At 43.0% G+C, this 22,160-nt stretch overlaps 1 protein-coding gene across 7 annotated transcripts in view; it reads left to right on the forward strand.

Moving 5' to 3' along the window:
- The window catches only part of epha7 (eph receptor A7), a 102,069-nt gene that overhangs the window by 55,981 nt on the left and 23,928 nt on the right, over positions 1-22,160 (forward strand). For 4 of the 7 annotated variants that reach the window (XM_078273991.1, XM_078273992.1, XM_078273995.1 and 1 more), the window contains exons 6-8: positions 17,624-17,748; positions 19,996-20,164; positions 21,969-22,077. In XM_078273991.1, coding sequence (XP_078130117.1) covers positions 17,624-17,748; positions 19,996-20,164; positions 21,969-22,077 — 403 coding nt within the window. Of the gene's footprint in view, positions 1-17,623; positions 17,749-19,995; positions 20,165-21,968; positions 22,114-22,160 lie in introns of all 7 variants that reach the window. The other 3 variants (XM_078273989.1, XM_078273990.1, XM_078273993.1) reach the window with 1 other exon arrangement.

A 22,160-nucleotide genomic window follows, 5' to 3' on the forward strand; every position in this document is an offset into this window, starting at 1 on the left:
GGGAGGGCGATTCATCTGCTCAGCGGGCTGTTTTTATGTTCCCTGCTTCTGTCCTTTAAAGCAGCTCTCCATACGCTCACCATAAAGCCATGAAACAGGCAAAATGAGAAAACATTATACAGCTAATAGAGCTGTTACAAAAACTATCTTTCTGGATTGCTTAATGCCACAAAGTTCCACCTTGAGCACTGGGTGTATTATGTTGCTCAGCCCATAGTAGTGTTTTTGTAATCCTTCTCAATATCACTGTTATTTTCTCCCCAGCTTCACTGATGATCTCTGACATCTCATTAGACTGTCTGTCTGTTATTCCTATTACCAAGGCAAAGTGATCACGGTGGATATTGTGAAGTAAATTTTCTGTAAGCAGCCAAAGAAGAAAAGAGTCATTATCAAGTCCAATATATAGTTGGCAGCGAAACAGAGACACTTTGTCGGATGGAGAAAGGAGAAGCTATGTTTCCCTATGATTGTTTCCCAAGATACATTTTCAAGGCTAATTATCTCGCAATAATGACATCATTATAATGATAGTGAGCCAGGATTCAGACTATTGAAGAGGGAAGCTTTATTCACACATACTGCCAGACAGCCAAAAACAGAAAATAACTAAAATATTCAAAGAAGCTGTTTTCTAAAGACATGAATTTAAGCATAAGCTTTAAAAAGGAAACTGCCATGCTCATATACTCAAGCTGTAAAGTCCAATACATCACTGAATACATTCTACCATTCTTTTCCTGCCGTGAGTAAGTGATCTCCTACGTTTTCCAGACCTTTGGACAGCTCACGGTGAGGTTTGTGAACTTGTTGCTGTCAGATGTGAGTTTAATGCACAGGGGCAGAGAGCAACAGTGAAAGTCACAACCCCTCACTGAAATAGTCTGCAAGGGATTCTGTTCTGCTTTAGTCTATTTCAACGACATTTCACTTCCTGGATTGCTCAGGTGCCGCCAGAAATTCCACTTAATGTCCGTCCCCTTCCTCTTCCTTTGTTTTGGCGTTCTAACCTCTGGTGGATTTGTGAGGACTATGGTTAACTGCTCCTCAGATCTCTGCAGGGTAAATCCAGACAGCTAGCTAGACTATCTGTCCAATCTGAGTTTTCTGTTGCACGACTAAAACTACTTTTGAACGTACACATGTTCCACCAAAACTAGTTCCTTCCTGAAACTATTTTGCAGAGGCACCGTGGCTCCATTCAGTGCTTAGCACCGCCCAAGATGATTGTGATTGGTTTAAAGAAATGCCGATAAACCAGAGCACGTTTTTCTCCCTTCCAGGAATGCTTTGTGGACTAGCCAGACCTTCCTTTGCAACGCTGTGGAGGAAGGTCTGGACATGCGAGACTAGGTCTGCTTGTGTGCCTGGAGAGTCTGCTACCTCTGCCTCCTCTGTTTGGATATCTCCCTCTGTGACAGGCACAGTAGCACTCTGGTCATTCCTGAAGCCTGGCATCATTATTATCCTCTTCCCCCAGAAAAGAATGGGAAAGAGGATTTGTGCCTCCGCTCTCTGTGGGAGCCCTGTTGTTTATCTAGCAGGTGTTCCAGCATTGCTGGGCATCTCTCCATGCAGTGAATCTGACTCTGTGCTCCGTGGTGGGCATAGGTGGGACAAAGGACAGTGGACGTGCCTTTGTAGGGGAGAGGGAGCTGGGGGCCGATTCGTGCCGAGTTCAGCCGGGGAACCTGAGAGCTGCCTTTGTCTCTACGAGCCGCCGATCACTCAGCACAGTTTCAGTTGAAAACTGTTGGGAGGCTTAGAGGGCAGGCTGTGTTGTCCCGAGTCTGGGAATAATCAGCTCTTGTTAGACTCTGCTGCTCTTTAGCACCGCAAACAGCTTTTACATGACACATGATATCAAGTAAGAGTTATGAATTTGATCTAAACAGATTGTTAAAAGCAGTGAGTTGTGGCAAACCAACTCTGAAATTGTTTCGAAAGCATGAGATATATATATATTTTTTAAATCACACAATATCCATAAATCCCACAGAGATCGAATCACTGCTTGTCTCTGTCTGTGCTTAGCAGTCATTCATCATAATCCGTTAGCTGCTTCCATACATTAACAGAACCTAAAGAGGGAGGTCAATAACTGACAGGATCAACACTTTCTTACACAGTGATACACTCAAGCTATCGTCACTGGAAAGTGTTCCTCCAGGACAAATGTGCTTGCCATGTGTCTTTGTCGAGTGCAAAGCGACACGCCCAGTCGTAAGCGTGCGTGCGCTGCCGTCTGGTTCCCTTCACGTCCTGTCATTTTGCTTTTTGTCTGCACATAAAGAAGACATCAAATGAGCTCATAGCAGACAGATGAGTGATAGAAAAGCTCACCGCTGATGACAGACACAAAAAAGCCAATCCCAAAAACTACAGTCAGCCACTAAGCAGGCTTTTGTGCAATCTTTTTTTTTCTTCTTTTTTTTCTTCTTCTCCCACATGCCGTCTGGCTGGAGGCCTGTCTGCAGTGTCTGGCCGGGGGGGTGGGGGGGGTTACTCATCACGAGCGCGGCTGCCAGCATCAGGTCGTCCCCTTGATTACAGGCTGCTGCTGAGTCAGCTGGGCGTTCCAGTCTTATCCCTTATCACCAGGTGCATTTACTCTGGCTATGCAGCTCTCCATTTCCTGCAGACGCACTCGGTTGACTCAAACGAAGAGTGCAGAGTTCTGTACTTCCCGGTCATCATCACCCTCAGGTTTCTGTCTTCTCAGGCAGAATTAGGTGTTGTGAGCTCTGAAGTTTGTATTTTGAAATTAATTTCACTAGTATTGTGCACTATTTTAACACACTGTCACCTAAATATTAAGCGCCTGGGCTAGTTGCCCACTTTGCCTGGTTGGTAATCCAGCCTTGGCTTTACCATTTGATGAAATGGAACCATTCTAGATGTCTTGATTATCATTTTATACACTTTTCCCCCCAATATTTAGGTATCTTTGGAAAATCTGGGATCTCTACTAGAATTGAAAGTTATGTTTTGTAGGTTTGAACTAAGCTTGACCGCAAGGTGTGAGTCTGAGGGGTCAGTGGGGTTTAAGAGGTTGAGGTTTCTGGTTGTTGTAGTCTCCAAGCGGTTTACTTTCCCCCTAGAATGAGATGTGTTTGCACTCTTGCTGATTTGTCCCACATTCTGTACGGCGGGTTTGTTTTCTGTCCTCTTGAAATATGAAAACACCAGCCCAGTGCTGAAAGAACCAAACTTGAAATGTGTGGCTGTCACTTCATCTGGCAGACACTTGTTGACAGAGTCAAGGTGCTCAGCATGGGAGTACACTGTGCTCCTTACACAACTCTCCACAGCAGTCTGAGCAGGTTCATTCTCAGTGCTTGTCTGACTAGTCTCAGTCTCAGATCTGATTTAACTGCATGGTGTCTTGGAGAGCTGCAGTCCTGGTCTGGATGTGTTGGCAATCAGCAGTGTGTTGGACTAGAGTCCAGAGGCAGCTGGAGGGGCCGTGGATATGATTTCCCCGGGATGGAGCCTGTTCAGGACTGTGATTAAAGAGCATATGAGCACTGATTAATATGATCATCATCCTGATGACAGAGGTATTTCTATAATAAATGGATGTTTATGATGCCAGCCCTCAGCAATCATATGTCCCCACATTCTGCAAAATGGCGGCATTTAATTCAATGTGAAATTTGAATAGTTCTTATGCCGGATGCCAAACATTAGATGTATCCGCCGATAATAAGGGGAAGGAGAGCAGTGTTAGGAGCAGCTGCCTCTATGTGACGCCACAGATAAGTGTGACTATAGGGGTTGAAACCTCAAAACAATAGCAGTGCCTCAGGATTCTGACCCCGGTGTGCCGTAGCACAGTGCATTTTGTGAATTATCTCACTTATCAATCCCGTAGAGCTCAGATGTCCAATCAAGCTTTCAGATTGCAGCGCAGGGCCCTCAGGCTGTGCTTTGACATTTAAGGGAAGCGAAGAGGTGGAAGGCTGTTTGGCTGCTTAGCAGCTCCTGTAAATATCCACAGTCACCACGCCGGGCTCTCGCCGTAATCACCGCTGTGCCTTTTCACTCCACAGTCTTTGTTTTATTAAGATAAATGATAAAGCCACTGTGTATGCAAACGCATATCTCTGCTTTGCTGGGTCATATATTTGAAAAGACAAAGCCAAGCATGTACATTATAACAAGTACCAGTGCTTTCATTTCTCATCTGGCCCGTGTCTGTTTGTTCCGCAGTGTATTCTCTGTGGCAGTCCATGTGCTGAGCCGGAGTTACATAGCATCATTATAACACAGCTCAGCATCAAAGGGGATATGGGCAAGAATGGTGTGTTTTTATGACTTCATCAGACGGTCTAGGCAATGCACTGTGCAGATCTCTGGAGATTCAGCAATTAAGGATGAGGATATCAGGCTGTGCATCATGCAGCCAGGCAGTTCTCGGGGATTTACTCAGATTAAGTGGGATCAGATGGGAAACGGTTTGTGAACGAAAACCAAGGTTTATTTACAAACTCACAGAGCTCTTCCTCTGTTTCTGTCATTCTGTCATTTGTTTCCAGCGACCTCCCTGAAACATGCCTGCATCTCAAAGCGTTTAGCTCCGTCTCACCGCGCCGCCTCACCTCACCGTACATCCAGCACACACATGCTGGCCTGCTGTGTATTCTCACTATAATTATGATTGCCAGAATAAGTCAACAAATGCTCTTATTTGGCAGCCATGGGTCGTTTATTACAAACAACTGGTGCCTGTGTTTCTTATGTTCTTGAGCATTTTAAATCCAGAGGCTCAGATTGATGTCTGTGGTAAATAAAAGCGGCACTATATTTCATTTATGTTCCATATCATTGTCCTTTGAGTTATATTGCTGTTTCCCATCTGTCCAGCTAACCACCATGCCTTTCTCAAACATGAACCGGTTGCTGCGAGACAGAGGAGAAAATTAGAATTCACACCTGGCATTATTAAAATACATCTCAGCTGATTGCTTATGATCATATTTGCTTCACTGCTCATATTTTATGTTCTCATTGGGAAACTGGGAAAAGAGGAAACCTACATTTGAAATTGGCAATAAAGCTGGAGAAGAGTTTGGCCGTGGCTTTGCTACATGAGTCCCTGTGCACCTCAGAATTTGACTCTATCCTCCGAAGCCTTTTGCATTGTCTTTCACATTATCTCCTCCCTTTCTATCACTGGAAATATACTTTGGACTGTCTTCGCCACTAGAGGACCCCACTGTCAAAGTTGTCCTTTTGGGAGATTTGAGGGTATTAATCATTTGATGAAATTTGCCGACTGTCAGATAATTTGCTGTACTGTCTTTAGAAGGGCTGGGCATCGTTTGGATTTTAACAATTCTGATTCTCTATTCTGAACTCCAATTCTTCCTTTTGATTCAATGGTGATTTACAGTTTAACTGGGCTTTTTCAACATGAAATATAGCCAACCTTAACAGCGCCTGGAAAGTCGCTACGGAAACCAAAATGTGTGCATTTTAAATTTGGAACCGACGATTGGATTCTAATCCAAATTCTTCAAACAATTCCAATTTAAAAAAATAAATAAAAACGATTCCACGGAAATCAGATTTTTTTAAACGGTTCCAAGTTGAAACAGGTTCTCGAAGCCCAATCCTAGTCTTTAGCTAGGTAGCTATCCTTGTAGATATATATATATATATATATATATATATATATATATATATCTATCTACCAGAACATGCTGCTATGTTGTGAGATACATTGATATATAATTGATACAGATATGTCTGTGTCAATGTAGGTTGATAAGTAACAAGAAATTGCATCGCAGAAATGTCAAAGCTATGTTTAAGGTCATTTAGACCGTGTCGTTATAATGCTCATAGGTTTATTTAAAAACCGTCTGAGTAAATATCTCGGTCACCATTATTTTTCATTCGTCAAATTTATTTCATCAAAAACATTTGTTTATGTTTTTATTTAAAAAATTAATACGGTTTTAATTGTGATATCAAAAAGACATTCACAGAGATAGAATATTTCCTTCATGTTGCTTCCTGCACTGAGACATTGCATCTGGTGAAAAAGACTTCAAAGTGATCTTTAAATAGTATGTCTATTTTCTGTGAGAATCTGAAAAAGGCCAAAGCTTATAGCCTTACAAATTGTCAGTGTGTTTTTGGTGCACTCACACCCATTTGTGCACCTGTCCATTTGTGAAAGGATCCCCTGGAGATGCATTTCAGTGCCCAGTGTGAACAGGGCCGTCACTTCACCAATACTGCTGTATGATTATGTAAATGTTGGCTACGGTACAATTGAGTCGAGATGACTCTATTCTTGCCCTACACGATTGCAGACTCCATTCTAGCTGTAGAAATCAGGGTGTGTGCTCCGAGTGGCTGATGATAGGCTGCCAGCCCTGCTCCTTAATTTGGACAATGACACAGGAAAGCTGAGTGCATCTTCAATAAGCGGGGTCCCTGCTGACTTGACAATTATGTAACAACGATCAACGACCAATGATTGCTGCATCTGTTACACTACCGAATGGCATTTTGATATTATACGAGAGCAAGTGGCGTGGAACACCACTGCGGCTTGGAATGAACTCCTTGTCAGGAGGCATTGGAGGGGCAATCATGCACAGTGTGCCTTGTGTGTGCATGTCAGTGTAGCATGAATGCAATTTCCCCCACTGACCTTCTGCTGTGATTCTGAGTTCTGGCTTCATAGTAACACACAGGCCTCTACTTGTTAGGTGCTGTTAGGTGTGGGTGATGCACTCAGCAAATCACACACCAAAAAAACATTTACTTGCATGAGCGCAGGGAGAAAAGGATGGATTCTATTAACTGAAGAAGAAACTCTCATTGACATCTAATGCATTTCCTCTATGGCCAAACACATCCCACCATCATTTGATCAGCATGGGACGATTACTCTTGAGGAAAAAAAAAGCTAGAGGCTAAAAGAATTGGATTGGAAACCTCTCTGCTGATCCAGAGAATTGATGTAAATATATGATAGTAGGGTCCTTGAACTGGGAAATAATGAGAGGAAATGTGATGGCTGTGTTGAGCTGTCAGTGGTGAAAACAGAAATGTATTAATAATCATCCCATCACCTCTGGAGCTGTCAGCACTATAGAACATGAAAGACCCAGCCTAGGTCTCCTTCAAATCAAACCCAGCTAATTGCTTTCAACAGAGCCGCCTTTGACCCCCCCCCCCCCTCTCCATGCATGGTCAGTAAAGGTGTCCCTTCCTCGCCCAGCATTGTTATGCAGCGAGCACTCCACTCTGTCCTCTGCCAGGCTCTTTAAAACTCTATTTTCAAACGCACTTTTTTCAAGGGTATTTCATGCAGCTCTATCTGAAGAGTTGGCAGTGAATAGGAATCGTCAGGCTATCAACATGTTCCAGAGAGGATAACGTTAGCCTATAATGGGAGAACCTCCACGCTGCAGCTTTAGCTATGTCTGCCCTAATATCGCATTACCAGACCCTCCTCCACAGCTCTGCAAAGGAAGGTCTGGCTAGTCCACACAGCATTCTGGGATGGGAGAAAAACGTGCTCTGGTTTATTGGCATTTCTTTAAACCAGTCACAATCATCTTGGGTGGCGCTTAGCGCTGGACTCAATGACGGTACCTCTGCAAAATATCCACAGGAAGGAACTAGTTTTGGTGGAACATGTGGACGTTCAGAAGTAGTTTTAGCCGTTCAACAGAAAACTCAGATTGGACAGATAGTCCAGCTAGCTGTCTGGATTTACCCTGCAGAGATCTGAGGAGCAGTTAACCATAGTCCTCACAAATCCACCAGAAGTTAGAACGCCAACACAGAGACAGAGGAAGGGGACGGACATCTGGCAGAAAAGTAGGGACAACCGGCGGAATTTCCAGCGGCACCGGAGCAGGTCCGTAAATGAAAGGTCGTGGATATAGTCTAACCGTGCAGAGGCTCAATGCCACCGGCGAGACACTGGCTCTGTCGCCCGACAGTCAGAAACTTGTAACACCAATTTTGATAGTTCACCTTACATTAATCAGAGCCGGGCTCTTATTATTGTCCTCCACCCATTACTATGTGAATATTTAATCCAAGAAAAGTCAGTGAGTGGTTGAATGGCCTTCAGAGCTGAGCTGCAAGCTAGTTTCAATCTGGACAAGCTCAACAGACAGGTGGAGAGTAGCTGGGGGCAGATAACACACACACACACACACACACAAACACACACACACATAAACACACACACACACACACACACATATAAACACACATAAACACACACACACACACAAACACACACACACACACACAAACACACGCACAAACACACACACACACACAAACACAAAGACACACACAAACACACACACGCACAAACACACGCACACAAACACACACGCACAAACACACACACACGCACAAACACACACACACGCACAAACACACGCACACAAACACACACACACACACACACACACACACACACACACACACACACACACACACACACACACACAATCAAACTATCCCCACCAGGAGAGTAGAGCTGCAAAGAATAATTGATTAATCGATTAGTTGTCAACTATTACTGTAAATTAATCGCCAACTATTTTAATAATCGGTTTGAGTCATTTTTTATGAAAATAAGTAACAAATTCTGTGATCCCAGCTTGTAACTGTAAATGTGAATATGTTCTAGTTTCTCCTCTGGGACAGTAAACTGAATATCTTTGAGTTGTCGACAAAACAAGATATTTGAGGATGTCCTCTTGGGCTTTGGGAAACACTGATTCACATTTTTCACAATTTTCTGATATTTTAGAGACTTAACAACTAATCCATTCATCCAGAAAATAGTAAGACATAATACATTTGCTTTCAAATCCAGCGACCCACCTACAATTCTTAAAGTGTTCATATTGTGCTTTTTGGCTTTTCCCCTTTCCTTTATTGTGTTATATATCTTTTTGTGCACATTATAGGTTTACAAAGTGAAAAAGCCCAACGTCCATCCCAAAGGGACTTACCATCTCCAACAGAAAACACTGTTCACCAAACTGCTCCAAACAGCTCTATTGTAGTCCAGCCTTTACTTCAGAGACAAACGTGGTCACTTTGGAACACACGTTATAATGCTCGCCTAGCTGCTAGCATGGCACGCCCTCATACTCTGCTTCTGACTGGCTAGTAGTCCTTACCAGGTACTGTCAGGGCACGCCCTCATACTCTGCTTCTGACTGGCTAGTAGTCCTTACCTAGTACTGTCAGGGCACGCCCTCATACTCTGCTTCTGACTGGCTAGTAGTCCTTACCTAGCTACTGTCAGGGCACGCCCTCATACTCTGCTTCTGACTGGCTAGTAGTCCTTACCTAGGTACTGTCAGGGACACGCCCTCATACTCTGCTTCTGACTGGCTAGTAGTCCTTACCTAGGTACTGTCAGGGCACGCCCTCATACTCTGCTTCTGACTAGCTAGCAGTACTTACTGAGCATATGTGACCCCCAACAAAGATGTAACAGAAATGAGAGGTCTCACTCTGTAGCTAAACAGAGAGCTCAACACACAGGGTGAAAAGAGGAGCTGCAGCAATGAGCAGTACAACAAAAAGATGGTGTTTTCTGAAAATTAAACCATGTGAACCTATTCTGGTACAACCTCTAAATACAATTATGAACCTGAAAATGAGCGTAATATGAGCACTTTAACTCATGCAAGCAGTTTCTCTCAGCCTGAGTGAAGACTTTATTTTCAGCTGTGTGCTTTTTGATTTAACCATGAACACAACTGCCGTCAACTTTGCTCGTCTTCTGTGGTGCAGCTTTGTCAAGTCTTTTCAAGTCTGAGAAAATAACCCCTGATGATGTCATCAGGATTACCTTGGCTCAGGCTACAATTTACAGAAAGCCTGGGTTACAAACGCTTCATTTAGCAGGAAGTCTAACAAACAATTCTGTTGGTTGCATAATGGCAAATGGAGGATCCACACGTTTTGGAACTGGCCCCACACTCTAAAGAGAAATATTTGTGTATTGACATTCGTATGACAAAAATTGTTTGGTAGAACGTGATTCACAGTTGTATTTTTAGTTTTTTACATTTCAAAATGCAGAAATTGTGCTGCGGCAAGTTTTGTCGTCCACAGAGGTTGGTTTTGGGAGATTATAGAAGTCCATGTTGGCGGGTTTTTTTTCGAGGTTTTGGTGCTTTTTTCACCAACATTTTGGGCTTTTTTAATGACGTTTTTGTTGCTTTTTACTAATTGAGCAGCTTTGTATGAGAAAATTTTACACAGGCCTAACAGAAAATGTCTGTATTTTAACTGTAGCTACACACAACACTGCCGTATTGTAATTACAGAGCAAAGTCCGGTTAATGAGCTGCCAGTACTTTTTCTGTTATTTTACGGATTTATTTGTTAGAGTGCATGCTATGGACTAAAAGTCAGGATATCCCAAGCTCAGCCTCTTTCTGCTCTGTTATGGGAGTCACAACATCAAGTAGAAGTAATCTTGAAGATGTCATACCTCGTTAGTGTCAACCCAGCCAAGCCAAACTGTCGCCAGGCTGTTGTTTCACAGGCTGCTGGAGATGATGTGTTAAAAAGGCTTCAGTCCAACCACCAGACTCCCCTGAACCATAAATACTGCGCTCTGCAGTGATGAAAGAAACTAAATAGTACAGTACTGTACAGTGTTAACTGCATCAATCACTGTCAACGTGTGAAAGACTTGATATGATGGAGAGCAGAGCAAAGCGGGATTTTAAGTACGTTAACATAGAATCTTGAAATTAAACAGCCATAGGATGATGACTACTGAATACTTTTAATAATGTGTCAAATTAGTTTTTACAGTACCTAGCATATAGTGTCAGTTGTTGAGCAAAACAGTACAGTCACACATTTCGTTTCTATTGTTAGAAGTGAAGGGATGCTGTGCTTTACGTTTGTTTACGTGCCCATGTTGGGCCCAAAGGATTCTTTTTATTATTATTATTATTTTCTCAGGGAGAGATTGTAATCTCCTGTTCAAATTAAAACCCTTTAAAACTCTATTAAAACGCCAGCAATCTTGTGCACCTCAACAATGATGGTGCTGTTGGTGTTAAGATACACAATGGCATCTTGAAAACGGCAGTAATTAATATTTTATATATAGAGTTTATAGCACTGCTACGCTCCATGAGGCAAGCACGCAGGCAGAGAAAGACGCTTATGTAATGAACTACCTCCGCTCTGCTTATCGCCTCGCAGTTGAAATCAGACGGCTGAGTGAGAGAAGAGGATATTAAAAAACTGTTTAATGTATTCATAAGATATTCAAATGCAGAGCACGGTAGCGACTGGCTTCTGGATCAGTTAGCTTACAGGAGAATATGTTCGGGGTCACTAACACATTTTCTAATATTGCAAAATGAATGCACAAAGGCTTTCCTAAACAGTCTCTTTCAGACCGGAATAACAATTACACAATGTCCTGCCGTGCTCAGCCTACAGGTATGTTAAAAGTCTGAGAGTGGATGACTGGTTCTGGTCTCCATGATATCAAGTAGGTCATTAATGGCTGTCACACAGCGCCGCCTGCGTGATCCGTGGGGGCGACAGAGACGGCCAGAGGGGCAGGTTTTTCTTAGAATTAATGCTCAAATCTGGTCTTCATTCACAGCCCCGAGAAATTGAGAATGACTGCTTTTTCCATTCTGAAAATCACCTTCCTGGAATGATCACCTTTTAGCCTGTAGAACTAACACTGCTCACAGATCTCATGATCTCTGTGGAAACACAGGGCCCAGCTCTCTGCCCCCTGTGGCGGGGTAAGGGAGTGACGGATGGGGCGAGGCTGAGCTGAGTCATTGCTACTACAGCCACAGGGCCAAAGGGGGGTAAATGGGGCAGATCTGCTCCCTGAGCCTGCGTCACACTCTGGAGGGGGAAGAAGCTGTGTGGGAAAGTAGCTCATCATGCTGCGCGCTGGCTATGTGGCTTAGGAAATATCCCCGTTGCCACTTGAAACCCATGGATCTCTGACAATTATATGGTTTTAGAAATGAAGATTTACTTCCTCTGTCAGCAAGAGCCATCCTTAACTTCTGTACTCCTCTACTTAATTAGTAGAAGGGTACAAAAAACTCACGTATGACCTTCCAAACTTTTATTTGAGGAAGTAAAAGGCTGAAGCAGTTAGAGAAACGGCCCAGGCAACATGGACCAGTCTTAAGTTTTGTCTATGGCAGGAAGCAATCCTGTGTTTTTGGAGTGTGCCCTGGGCCGGAGGTTTGAGATCTTGGTCTGACCAAAGACACGGCCGAGTTGCATCATGGGAAGTGTAGGATCAAGCATGTTCAAGGCTTAACCCATAACTAAAAGTCAGGATATCTCCGGATATGTAAAAAGCCAACTATGGTCCTGGGGTTGGATTTGAGACAACAGAAAGTTGCATCATGTGAATTGTGGTGGAATCCAGCCTTTTTGGCGCTGCGGCCATACCAAGGAGTGAAATTGAGAATATGTCAAATATCTCAAAGCCACATCTGGCCCCAGGGTCGGTAGTTTGAGACACCTCAGCCCCGACAAAATGTACCAAAACTTTATTTAAACACCCTGTTTTACCATGAGTGCACATAAACGCTGCTGCTGATTGGGTATCACCTCTGACACACCAGAGAAAACCTGAAAGCTCGTTGCACATCGTTTCACAGTTCACCGTTTCAAGTAAACATATCGTTCAACCCAGAACACACAGCAAAACGGTGTACGCTGTTTTGAGATTGAACATGCCCCTGGCCCCCCTTGGTCTGAACACACTACACAGTTGCATGTTGTATCATCTCTGAATCCCCGTTCAATCCGTCATTTGATTCCGGTGTTGCATTTTTAAACATCACTCACACAAAAATAAGTTATTTTTAATTTATGTTGCAGGAAATTTAGTCACAAATGAAGACCTTTTAAAAGATAAAACCACTCCCTCAGTTCAGGTCATAAGCATAGAAACAGACAACTGGGCCGGTATAAGTCCAAGAGTTCCTCACAGTGTAGATATCTTTCCTGCAGTAATGTTTCTCTGCCCATGCAGGGTAGAAAAAGACATCTTCAGGGGATGAAAGCAAATATCAGATTAAAGCAGTAAACACAGACAAGAAGCATCATTTAGTGCCCATAAAGCCAAACCAGATTTAGGAATGGGGAGGAGAAACATCCATATTTCAGGGCCACCACTGCCTCTGTCGCCTGGATGGGGGCCGAGAAAGCAGCCAAATTGGATGAAGTAAAGCTGCACTAACTGCTTGTTGTGACTCGGCAGAGAAAACTCAATCGTCCCTTTGACCGGCTGAGTGTGCTGAGAAAGGATACATTGTTCCTGTGTTTTGGGTGGATTATGAGGGAACATGTCACAACAGCGGGTTTTTGACAAGGTCTTGGGTGTCCGCTGTCGTGCACATTGCTGTCGGGAATGCCGATGAGTCCTAATGAGGTTTTAATCCAGCCGTAGTCATTAGTGGCGGGTCATCCTAAAACAATCACGGGTCAGGCTGCATTAAGGCTACAGAGGTCTGCTCCCACTGGGTCACTGAGCATGGCTCAGACACGTCAGCAGCTTCTGCCGGGCCAGGGAAACACGCTCCGGCTCTTGTTGGTTGTTGTTCAGAACCCAAAAATATAGGATATCTCTGTCACATGAGTCATGGTTGAGAAGGGCTGGGTACCGAATTCGATACGCTTTAGGCACCGATCGAATTGCCTCTAAAGTATCAAGTATCGAAAAATGTCTTGTCATTCAATACAGAAATTCCAATCCCTAAGGAGTAAAATCTCATCAGAGTCAGTGAGCCAATCAGCATGCAGAATGCTTCTACCAAGATCTAATAATGTCTGTGATTGGCTGTCTAATGTTACATGTCGTAGAGACACGCAGGAAAAACTCTACGTTACACAGAGACTGTAATGTGTAATGTTGTCATTTCTTTTTGTTTTATATAACTGGTATTGTAAAAAGTATCGTTTAGGAACCGGTATCCAAGTCACGGTATTGGTACCAGAACCAGTAACAAAAATGTTTTTGGACGATACCCAGCCCTATGCTTAAGACTTTGACAATTTGCAGCTTTTGGCACACTGCACCACCAAATTTGTATGTCAGTAGAGAAATGTATTTGTAAATTGCTCACAATGAGATGATCAACTACATTAATATCATCATACTGTCATTAAGAATTCACATCTCTGATGTAAATTTACAAGTTTTCTCCTTTTTTCCCCCCATGAAACAGAAACCAAAGAACAGCTTCTGACAAGTGGCTTTTATTTTGGAGTACACGTCTTCCCCAGGATGCCTTTACAAACTTGCTAAGACGTGTTAATTAATGTGATTCGCCCCAAGTGCAGCATGAGTCATCAAGATTTCACAGCGTGTTTACAGAAAGGATTTTGGGCTGTTTAGAGTGCAGATAGGCGTTTTTCTTTTTTGAAAGCATCATCTCCTTGGGGTGAGATTTAGTAACCACAAAGCTTTCCCTCTTTTTTTTCTCACTGGGGTCTTTAAGGAAAGTGCAGTGAAAATGATGGTGGTTATAATCAAGGTGATGATGATGTAAAGTAATGGACGTTGACGCCTCAGCTGCAGAAGTCGTAGCAGCAGTGACACACTGCAGAAAATCTCCAACTTCTCAAGTCAAAGAAGGGAGAAGTATGCCATTGTAATAGGAATATTTGACCCTGTTTCTCATTTAAATCAACCTGTTTCAAGAACATTCTAGGAAAATGGAGTGAATGTGATGAAAATAAGTCAATCTCTGCACTAAAATCAAGAAGTATAAACTAGGGCTGCACGATATTTAGTTTCATCGCCTACATCGCGATGTGCACATGCGCGATAGTCGCATCGCGGGAAGTTGCGATGTTGACACTACAACTTCTTTGCTGCTTGATAAAAAAGTAAACTTTCACCGTTCTCCTTTTCCATGATTGTTACCGGCTGACCCTTCCCCTTTAAGACGGGCGGTCATGTGACGTAACGTTAGTCCGACGGGGGTGTTATGGGAAGTGAGGCTCTCCCGTGTGTAGAAAAGTACCGTAAGCAGCAGCTGCCGCCGACACAGTGATACACATGCTTTTCCATGTAGTGAAGCTCCAGTAGTCAGTGTTTTATGTTCGCTGCAAAGACAAACTAACCCACCTGATTAATGCAGCGTAATCACGACATCTCCCGCCATTTTTCACCGCAGAAAGCTGCTACCAGCCAGGCTAAAGCTAACATAGTTAGCCTAAAGAAACAAGGCGTCTGTCCCAACTAACGTTATGGTTCGGAGCTGCGACGCTGGAAACGTAACACTAATCTACAACAGCAGTCTGTTTCTGATATAACCTCATTTACACTGATTTCAGTACTCTTGGATACACAGTTTGTTGAAGAGTGTGACATGCAGGCTCTGCATGCACAGCAAACCAACAATCATCATCTATTTTAATCAGTTTATCAAACAACCAAAGCAGCCCCGCTAGTCGACACCAACCTGACATTTAGAGGAAGCAACATGCATTATTAATATCATTCACTTTAGCCTGGATTGATATTATATGAATACAATGGTGTCATGTAAGTCAACCAGTGTATTTCTTCCTAATGTCCCTCTCCTAAATCTCTTCAGAAGAGGAGTCACAGCCTGACTGGCTTTGGTTTTTGTAAAGCATTAAAGTTCAACAAAGACTGGTTCACATGAGAAAGTTTCCTTTTTCATTTTTATTTGTAGATGCTCTCCCCTACAAAATCACCCCAGTAGTTGAGAATGATTTAGCATTTCTAAATAGGGCTATTTATTTCCTATTGTAAAAATTAGTCTTTTTTTCATATCGCAATATATATCGCAGGGGGAAAAAATATCGCAATGTAAGTTTTTTCCAATATCGTGCAGGCCTAGTATGAACTTTAATCTTAGAAAATTATTTAAAAAAACAACAACATTGGTTTCCATTGGAAACAGGTTGAAGTGCTCTAACTGCTCTGTTATGGTTTTTCAGTCGTTTTAAAGGGAACTACATGTACAGACCCAAAACATGGGATTCAACAAGCCAATCAGATTTGGCTTGCCTTTCTTTATCACATGCAACCTCATTAGAATGAAGGAGACATATGTCATGATATGAAGGATATATGACTTTAAAGCTGCACAGATTGATATTTTTGTATTACCGATACATGAAACAACGGTGTATTCTGAAAGGGGTCACTAGGAGTGAGGAACCTAGAGTTTCAGGTGTCAATTTTACCATTTTGGTTTAGTTTTACCGCTCTAAAAAAAAATCTATGAATGCAGTTTTAACTGTTACATGAGAACCTTTGTCTTCCCCTTAAATTACATTTGATGTAAATCTTTGTTTTGTCTTGTCTTTGCATGTAACTGTAGATGTAGTAGCAGTGTTTACATGAGTAGTTGAATGAAGTATATAGTATTATATAGTAATATTACAGTAGTCTGCTGTAGCATTGTAGTGTTACAGTCAATGCTGGAGCTGGATGCTGAGACATTACAGGGCACCGGTGTAGGTTTGAGTTCCAACTACAGGTTGTTAGCATCCATTACCTTTGGGTATTGACAACTAACAAAATAGAACTGTGTGTATGTGTTTAGCTAACCTGAATGCGGCAGCAGTAAGTCCAGGCAGCCAGACACTTAAAATGAGTCATGCAAAGAGAAAGAGCCAGAGATAATAGCTGGTGTCAGAAGGTTACAGTAGTTCTGTCATCAGGGAGAGTAAGTGCCTGCTTGTTCCGCTGGAAAATGCTGGAATGAATTGAACTGAATTGTCATTCATAATTGAGATGTTGCAATATCCCACTGGCCGGGGTAACGCTATCTGTTTGCACTGCAAATTGGAATTTCGAGCCTGAGGTGTAAACATTTGGTATATTAGTCGGCTGTGAAGCGTTGGTGGGTTGTAAAATACTGACGCTTGGTCAGTGTCAGTGTCGGACGCAGATGCAAAAATCACCTTTTAGCGTCTGTACGGGATGCACCGGGCAGAGCAGCAGCTCGACCGCACCGCTGTAAGATGACATAGTATTAAGAGAGACAATGGTAGAGAGTAGTATGAAAGACCAGGAATCTGCGTAAGGAGGTTGGTTGGGGGGGTGGATGGGTCAAACATCACAGGACTTTCACCCAGGAGACCGGGGTTCATGTCCCGTTCTTGTGTCCCGCGTGTCACTGAAACGTACATTTTGTAACCCCACCCACCATCTTTTCCTAAACCTAACTGTCCCATTCTTGTGTTGCATATCAGTTAAACGTACGTCCCGACCCAGAGCGTTAAAAAGTGACGCCAATAGTACCGACCAAGCGCGTCTAAATATGACGCCAAAGGGCTAGACGCAAGTCCCGAGAGTGTCAAATAGTGACGCCAAGAGTCCCGACCCAGAGCATCTAAATATGACGCTAAAGGAGACTTTTTGCAACAAACGCCAAAGGCACCTGACCAAGTGTCGCTTTTTGACGCACTGGGAGTGAGAATGTGTTGTATTTTACGAGGTGGGAGTGAGAACGGGTTGTTGGTGGGGGAGTCGTGCGGCTGATTTGTGGCCGGCTGTATGCTTGTGCATGCAGAGAGGCTTTGCCCTGCGCTTATTGACATGCTCTTGTCTCAACAGCTCCGTCCCAGGTCAGCGAGGTCATCAAGGAGAAAGTGCAGCAGCGCAGTATCCAGCTGTCCTGGCAGGAGCCCCAGCAACCCAACGGCGTCATCACAGAATATGAAATCAAATACTACGAAAAGGTAGGTTTGTTTGTGTCCTTGTCTCTTTCTGAAACCCCCCGTCCCCCTCCATCTCACTTTTGCCGACTCTTGGTTTTGTAGTCTATCTGCATGCTGCTGTGAGTGGAATTCACAAGATTCTGCAAGTACCTTCTTTGTCTCATAATTGCAACAATGAATGAGATGCTCATAAGATTTTAATCAGGCTGCAGTCCTTCACAGCCGCCCCCACGCACATGTTGGCACACACACACAGGCCGCGTCATTTGTTACTGTTATCTGCTTTCCCCTTCCACATAGATTATACCGCTGCTGCTTTCCTCCTGTGTTTCAAGTCTGAACACATCAGGTTTTTACAGCAAGGTTTAATGGAGCGAATTCAAGCCAGCAAATCAAAGGCAGGGTAGCAGAGCTCTGATGCCAGTCCTGCTGGCCACAGCCTCTCGCAAACACTAACGAATCAGTCTCCTATGTCACGTACTGTGGCTGTGGTCTGCCCAGCTGTAAAAGTGGAAAATTGGAAACAACAACTACAGCCCTAACAGACCCTGACATTCCATTTGGGCTGTCGCCGAGCAAAACATTTACAGATCAACAACAAAGTACACAATGCGTACAGCCTGTGCATCCAGATAGATTCTTTAATGAAGAAGATATTTCCTATGTGTTTATGTTGTCTACATGGCAGGCTGCCTAATGGTTAGATCATAATCTCAATTAAAATGAAAGATGTTCTGTTCTGTACAATTGGTATGAGATCAGCATTAAGCCTCATAAGAAAAATGTTTAGCAGCGTTTTAATTATTCTTTGATTTTGTAAATTCTCAAATGAAAGGCGGTATTAAAAAAGGGGGTGGGATAAGCTGTACTATAGCTTAGTTATGTGATATGGTACTTTCAGCATAAGGCACATTTTCACAACACTAAGTGTATTTTGTATTGAGTTGGTATTTTGAACAGAAATATTGATTTCCTACCGTATCAGTTCCATTTGCTTCAACTTTGCCGTGTTGCGATTGCTGTTAAGCCCCTGTCAGTGAAACACTTCAACTGACCTGTCACCTTTAAAGTCTACCATGGAAGGTGGGAATCTGTCCTTCAAATCACTGCAAGGCTTTTACTGTAAACATCTGTGCAGGAGCATTTACAGTAGCCTAACAGCGATAAAAAAAACTCAGAGCGTAGTGAGTATGACATCGTTGTACTGATGGAATTCATGCTGTGGAAATGCACGTTACCCTGAAGACAACAGGCGGTCATGGAGGAAGTGTTGAGGCCAACAGCAAACTAAAACAGCAGCTGATCAGAAAACAGGGTGAATTATACTGAATAAATGAAACGGGCACAACTCTAAAGACAGAACAGCTTCTCTCTGCAGCTGAGCTAAATCAAGTATTAATCCGGAAAAACGGATGATACTGAATTTTAAAAGGACTACTACATTTGAATGGTTTCCTCTCAAATTGCCACATTAGTGTATCTAGTTGGATGAAACATTGTTAAATCACTTTTACAAAGGGCAGGTCATTAGATCCTCTGAAGTACATCTGCAATGTTTTCCAAGGAAATCTATTAATATAACATCACCTCAATGGGATCAGCGGTGGAAGAAGTATTCAGATCCTTTACTGCAGTAAAAGTACTAATACCACACTAAAATACTCTGTTACAGTAAAAGTCTGTAAGTAGCATCAGGAGAATGTAGTTAAAGTATTAAAACATTGTAAAAAGAGTAAAGGATCCAACCAGCTGTGTGTTTAATGGTCTGATCATCTCAGCTGACTTGTAGCCGTTATATTGTTGGTTAGTTTACTTTAGAATAAAACATCAAATTTTATTAACTACATGTGTTCTGTGTGCAGAAATCTCAATGTGTAAAGTAACTAGTAACTAAAGCTGGAACAGATGAATGTAGTGGAGTAACTAAAGTAACTAGTAACTAAAGCTGTAACAGATGAATGTAGTGGAGTAACTAAAGTAACTAGTAACTAAAGCTGTAACAGATGAATGTAGTGGAGTAAAAAGTACAATACTTCTCTCTGAAATGTAGTGGAGTAGAAGTAGAAAGTGGCATGAAAAGAAAAGACTCAAGGAAAGTACAAATACCTCAACATTTGTACTAAGGTAAAGTACTTGAGTAAATGTACTCGGCTACATTTCACCACTGAATGGGACTCATTCCAAACTTTCACACAGTTCTTTTATTTCGCCCCAAAGTGTGCGGTGACAATTTTATTTATAACTGAAATGTGATGAATTCCTGTACAGGATCAGAAGGACCGGGTGTACTCCACGGTGAGGTCCAGGTCCACATCGGCCACAGTGAACAACCTAAAGCCCAGCACGGCTTACGTGTTCCAGATCCGGGCCTTCACCGAGGCCGGCTACGGAACCTACGGCCCCAGACTGGAGATCACCACCAAGGAGGAGACCACAGGTAGGATTTAGAAGAACTACCACTGCAAGAACCATTAGTCACTGTATCATTTATTTCTATTTTGTTTTAAGACCCAACATCCAACCTGCCCATCCAAACACGCCTACACCCACCTTACATCCAACATTTCTGCATAAAAGGACACATTAATTACTCATACCACATGCAGAGTGTATCCTGTTACAAGGTTAGAAGTTGCAGTCCGGTCACTGTGTCCTTACCCAGCACAGCTTCCTCTGTGACGGCCTGCAAGTGTGTAATATGACAGCTGAGTGCATCAATTCCTCCCAAAATAGACAATTAGTGAGATATCGAAGCTTGTCTGAGGAACCGACAACCGCCCCACCCTTCCTCCTCAGACAGGCCAAACAAAAATCATTCTCTTTCCAAGTATGTACACGCCGCAGATCCACTTGATTTAAAATGCATGAATTTTTCCCTCTCACAAGCCACTCTCGTTGAATTCATACGTTGCTACGGCAAGCCATTCTCCGGAGCAGTCGGCAACGAAAAACAGTTTGAGCAGTGGGAGCTCTGAATGGGAAACAATCCAACCTGAATGTGTCTTTGTTTGAGATGAAGGGCATCGCCGTCGCCGTCTGGGACTATTAAGCCCACTTTCTGAAACAGTAGAGCCGTGTGTATAAGGACGGCTCAAAAATAGAATCGTCCCTCCTCCACTCTCTCAGAGGCAAGGGGGGGGGGGAGATCCATCTCCAGCCTCTCATTGGGCTCACTTATGTCCTGCAGATTGTTGAGATGGTTCGATACCATTTTTTCCTTCCCGATACCGTTTCCGATGCCTTACATATCGACCATACCAAGTACCGGTCTGATACCAGAGTGTCATATATTTTATTATGTTTTAACAACTGTATACTACTATCCCTGTATGGATGTGATATGATTCCTATCATTGTTGTCGCCCTGGCTCAGGTTCAAACAATGAACGCCCCAGAACTTTCTTTTATTATCCAGTTTGACAGTCAGTTATAACGGGAAAATAACATAAATAAAACTACTTCAGATTGGATTTTCTTTGGGGCTACATTGCGTGGTATCGGTTCATAAACTCCAGTACTTTCCAATACCGATACCAGCAGGGGCGATTCTAGGATCAGAGCTTTAGGGGTGCCTGGCTCCCTTTTAACATAGTTTTTAAAACTAATGGGCTAACTGTGCATTTTAACATCATTTCTGGACCGTCATGGTAGGGGAAACACTGACTTATATGTAAGTAGAAAGACACCAACAATTCTGAGAAAACTTCCTTAAATGCTGAGCCACAGGGCTGTTACTACAAAGGTCAGGTGGTATTACAAATGAAATCAGATATGTATCTATGGAAAAGCAGACATTTCCAAAATGCATTATCCATAACTTTGGAAAATTAGAGATGTATGCAATTTTGACAAGCACTATTCTGAAAATGGCTCAGAATGTGTTCCTGAATGATCTAGGTATCTAGATTCTGGGTTTAGTTTCACGGTGCTGTGGTATTCTTAGAGCAGAACTCCTTAGCTCACAATAGATTAACAGACTTTTTTTTTTAGCAATTCTTTTTTAGGGGTCCCAGGATGAAGTTTAGGGGTGATTCAACACCCCTAAAAAAGAGCTAAAATCCCCCCTGGATACCAGCATTTTAAGCAGCATCAGAGGCTTTTTTCCCCCGATACTGGTCTACTGGTATTGGTATGGGAACATCTCTAGCAGATTGTAGTATTTGATGTGCTGAAGTTGACACTGAGCGTTTCTGTCTTTCCTGCGTGTCTGTGTGTGTGTGTGTGTGTCTGTGTTTCATCAGCGGCGATTGTCTCCAGTGAGCAGAACCCCGTCATCATCATCGCGGTGGTGGCCGTGGCGGGGACCATCATCCTGGTGTTCATGGTGTTCGGCTTCATCATCGGGAGAAGGTACGCTCTCGCGGGCCCCATTGACTCTCCGCTCCTGTGAGTCTGCGCTTGTCAATTAGCCTTTCTGTCACTCACAGGCCTCC

The sequence above is a fragment of the Sander vitreus genome, chromosome 18, assembly GCF_031162955.1.
Source record: "Sander vitreus isolate 19-12246 chromosome 18, sanVit1, whole genome shotgun sequence".
NCBI classification, from domain to species: Eukaryota; Metazoa; Chordata; class Actinopteri; order Perciformes; family Percidae; genus Sander; species Sander vitreus.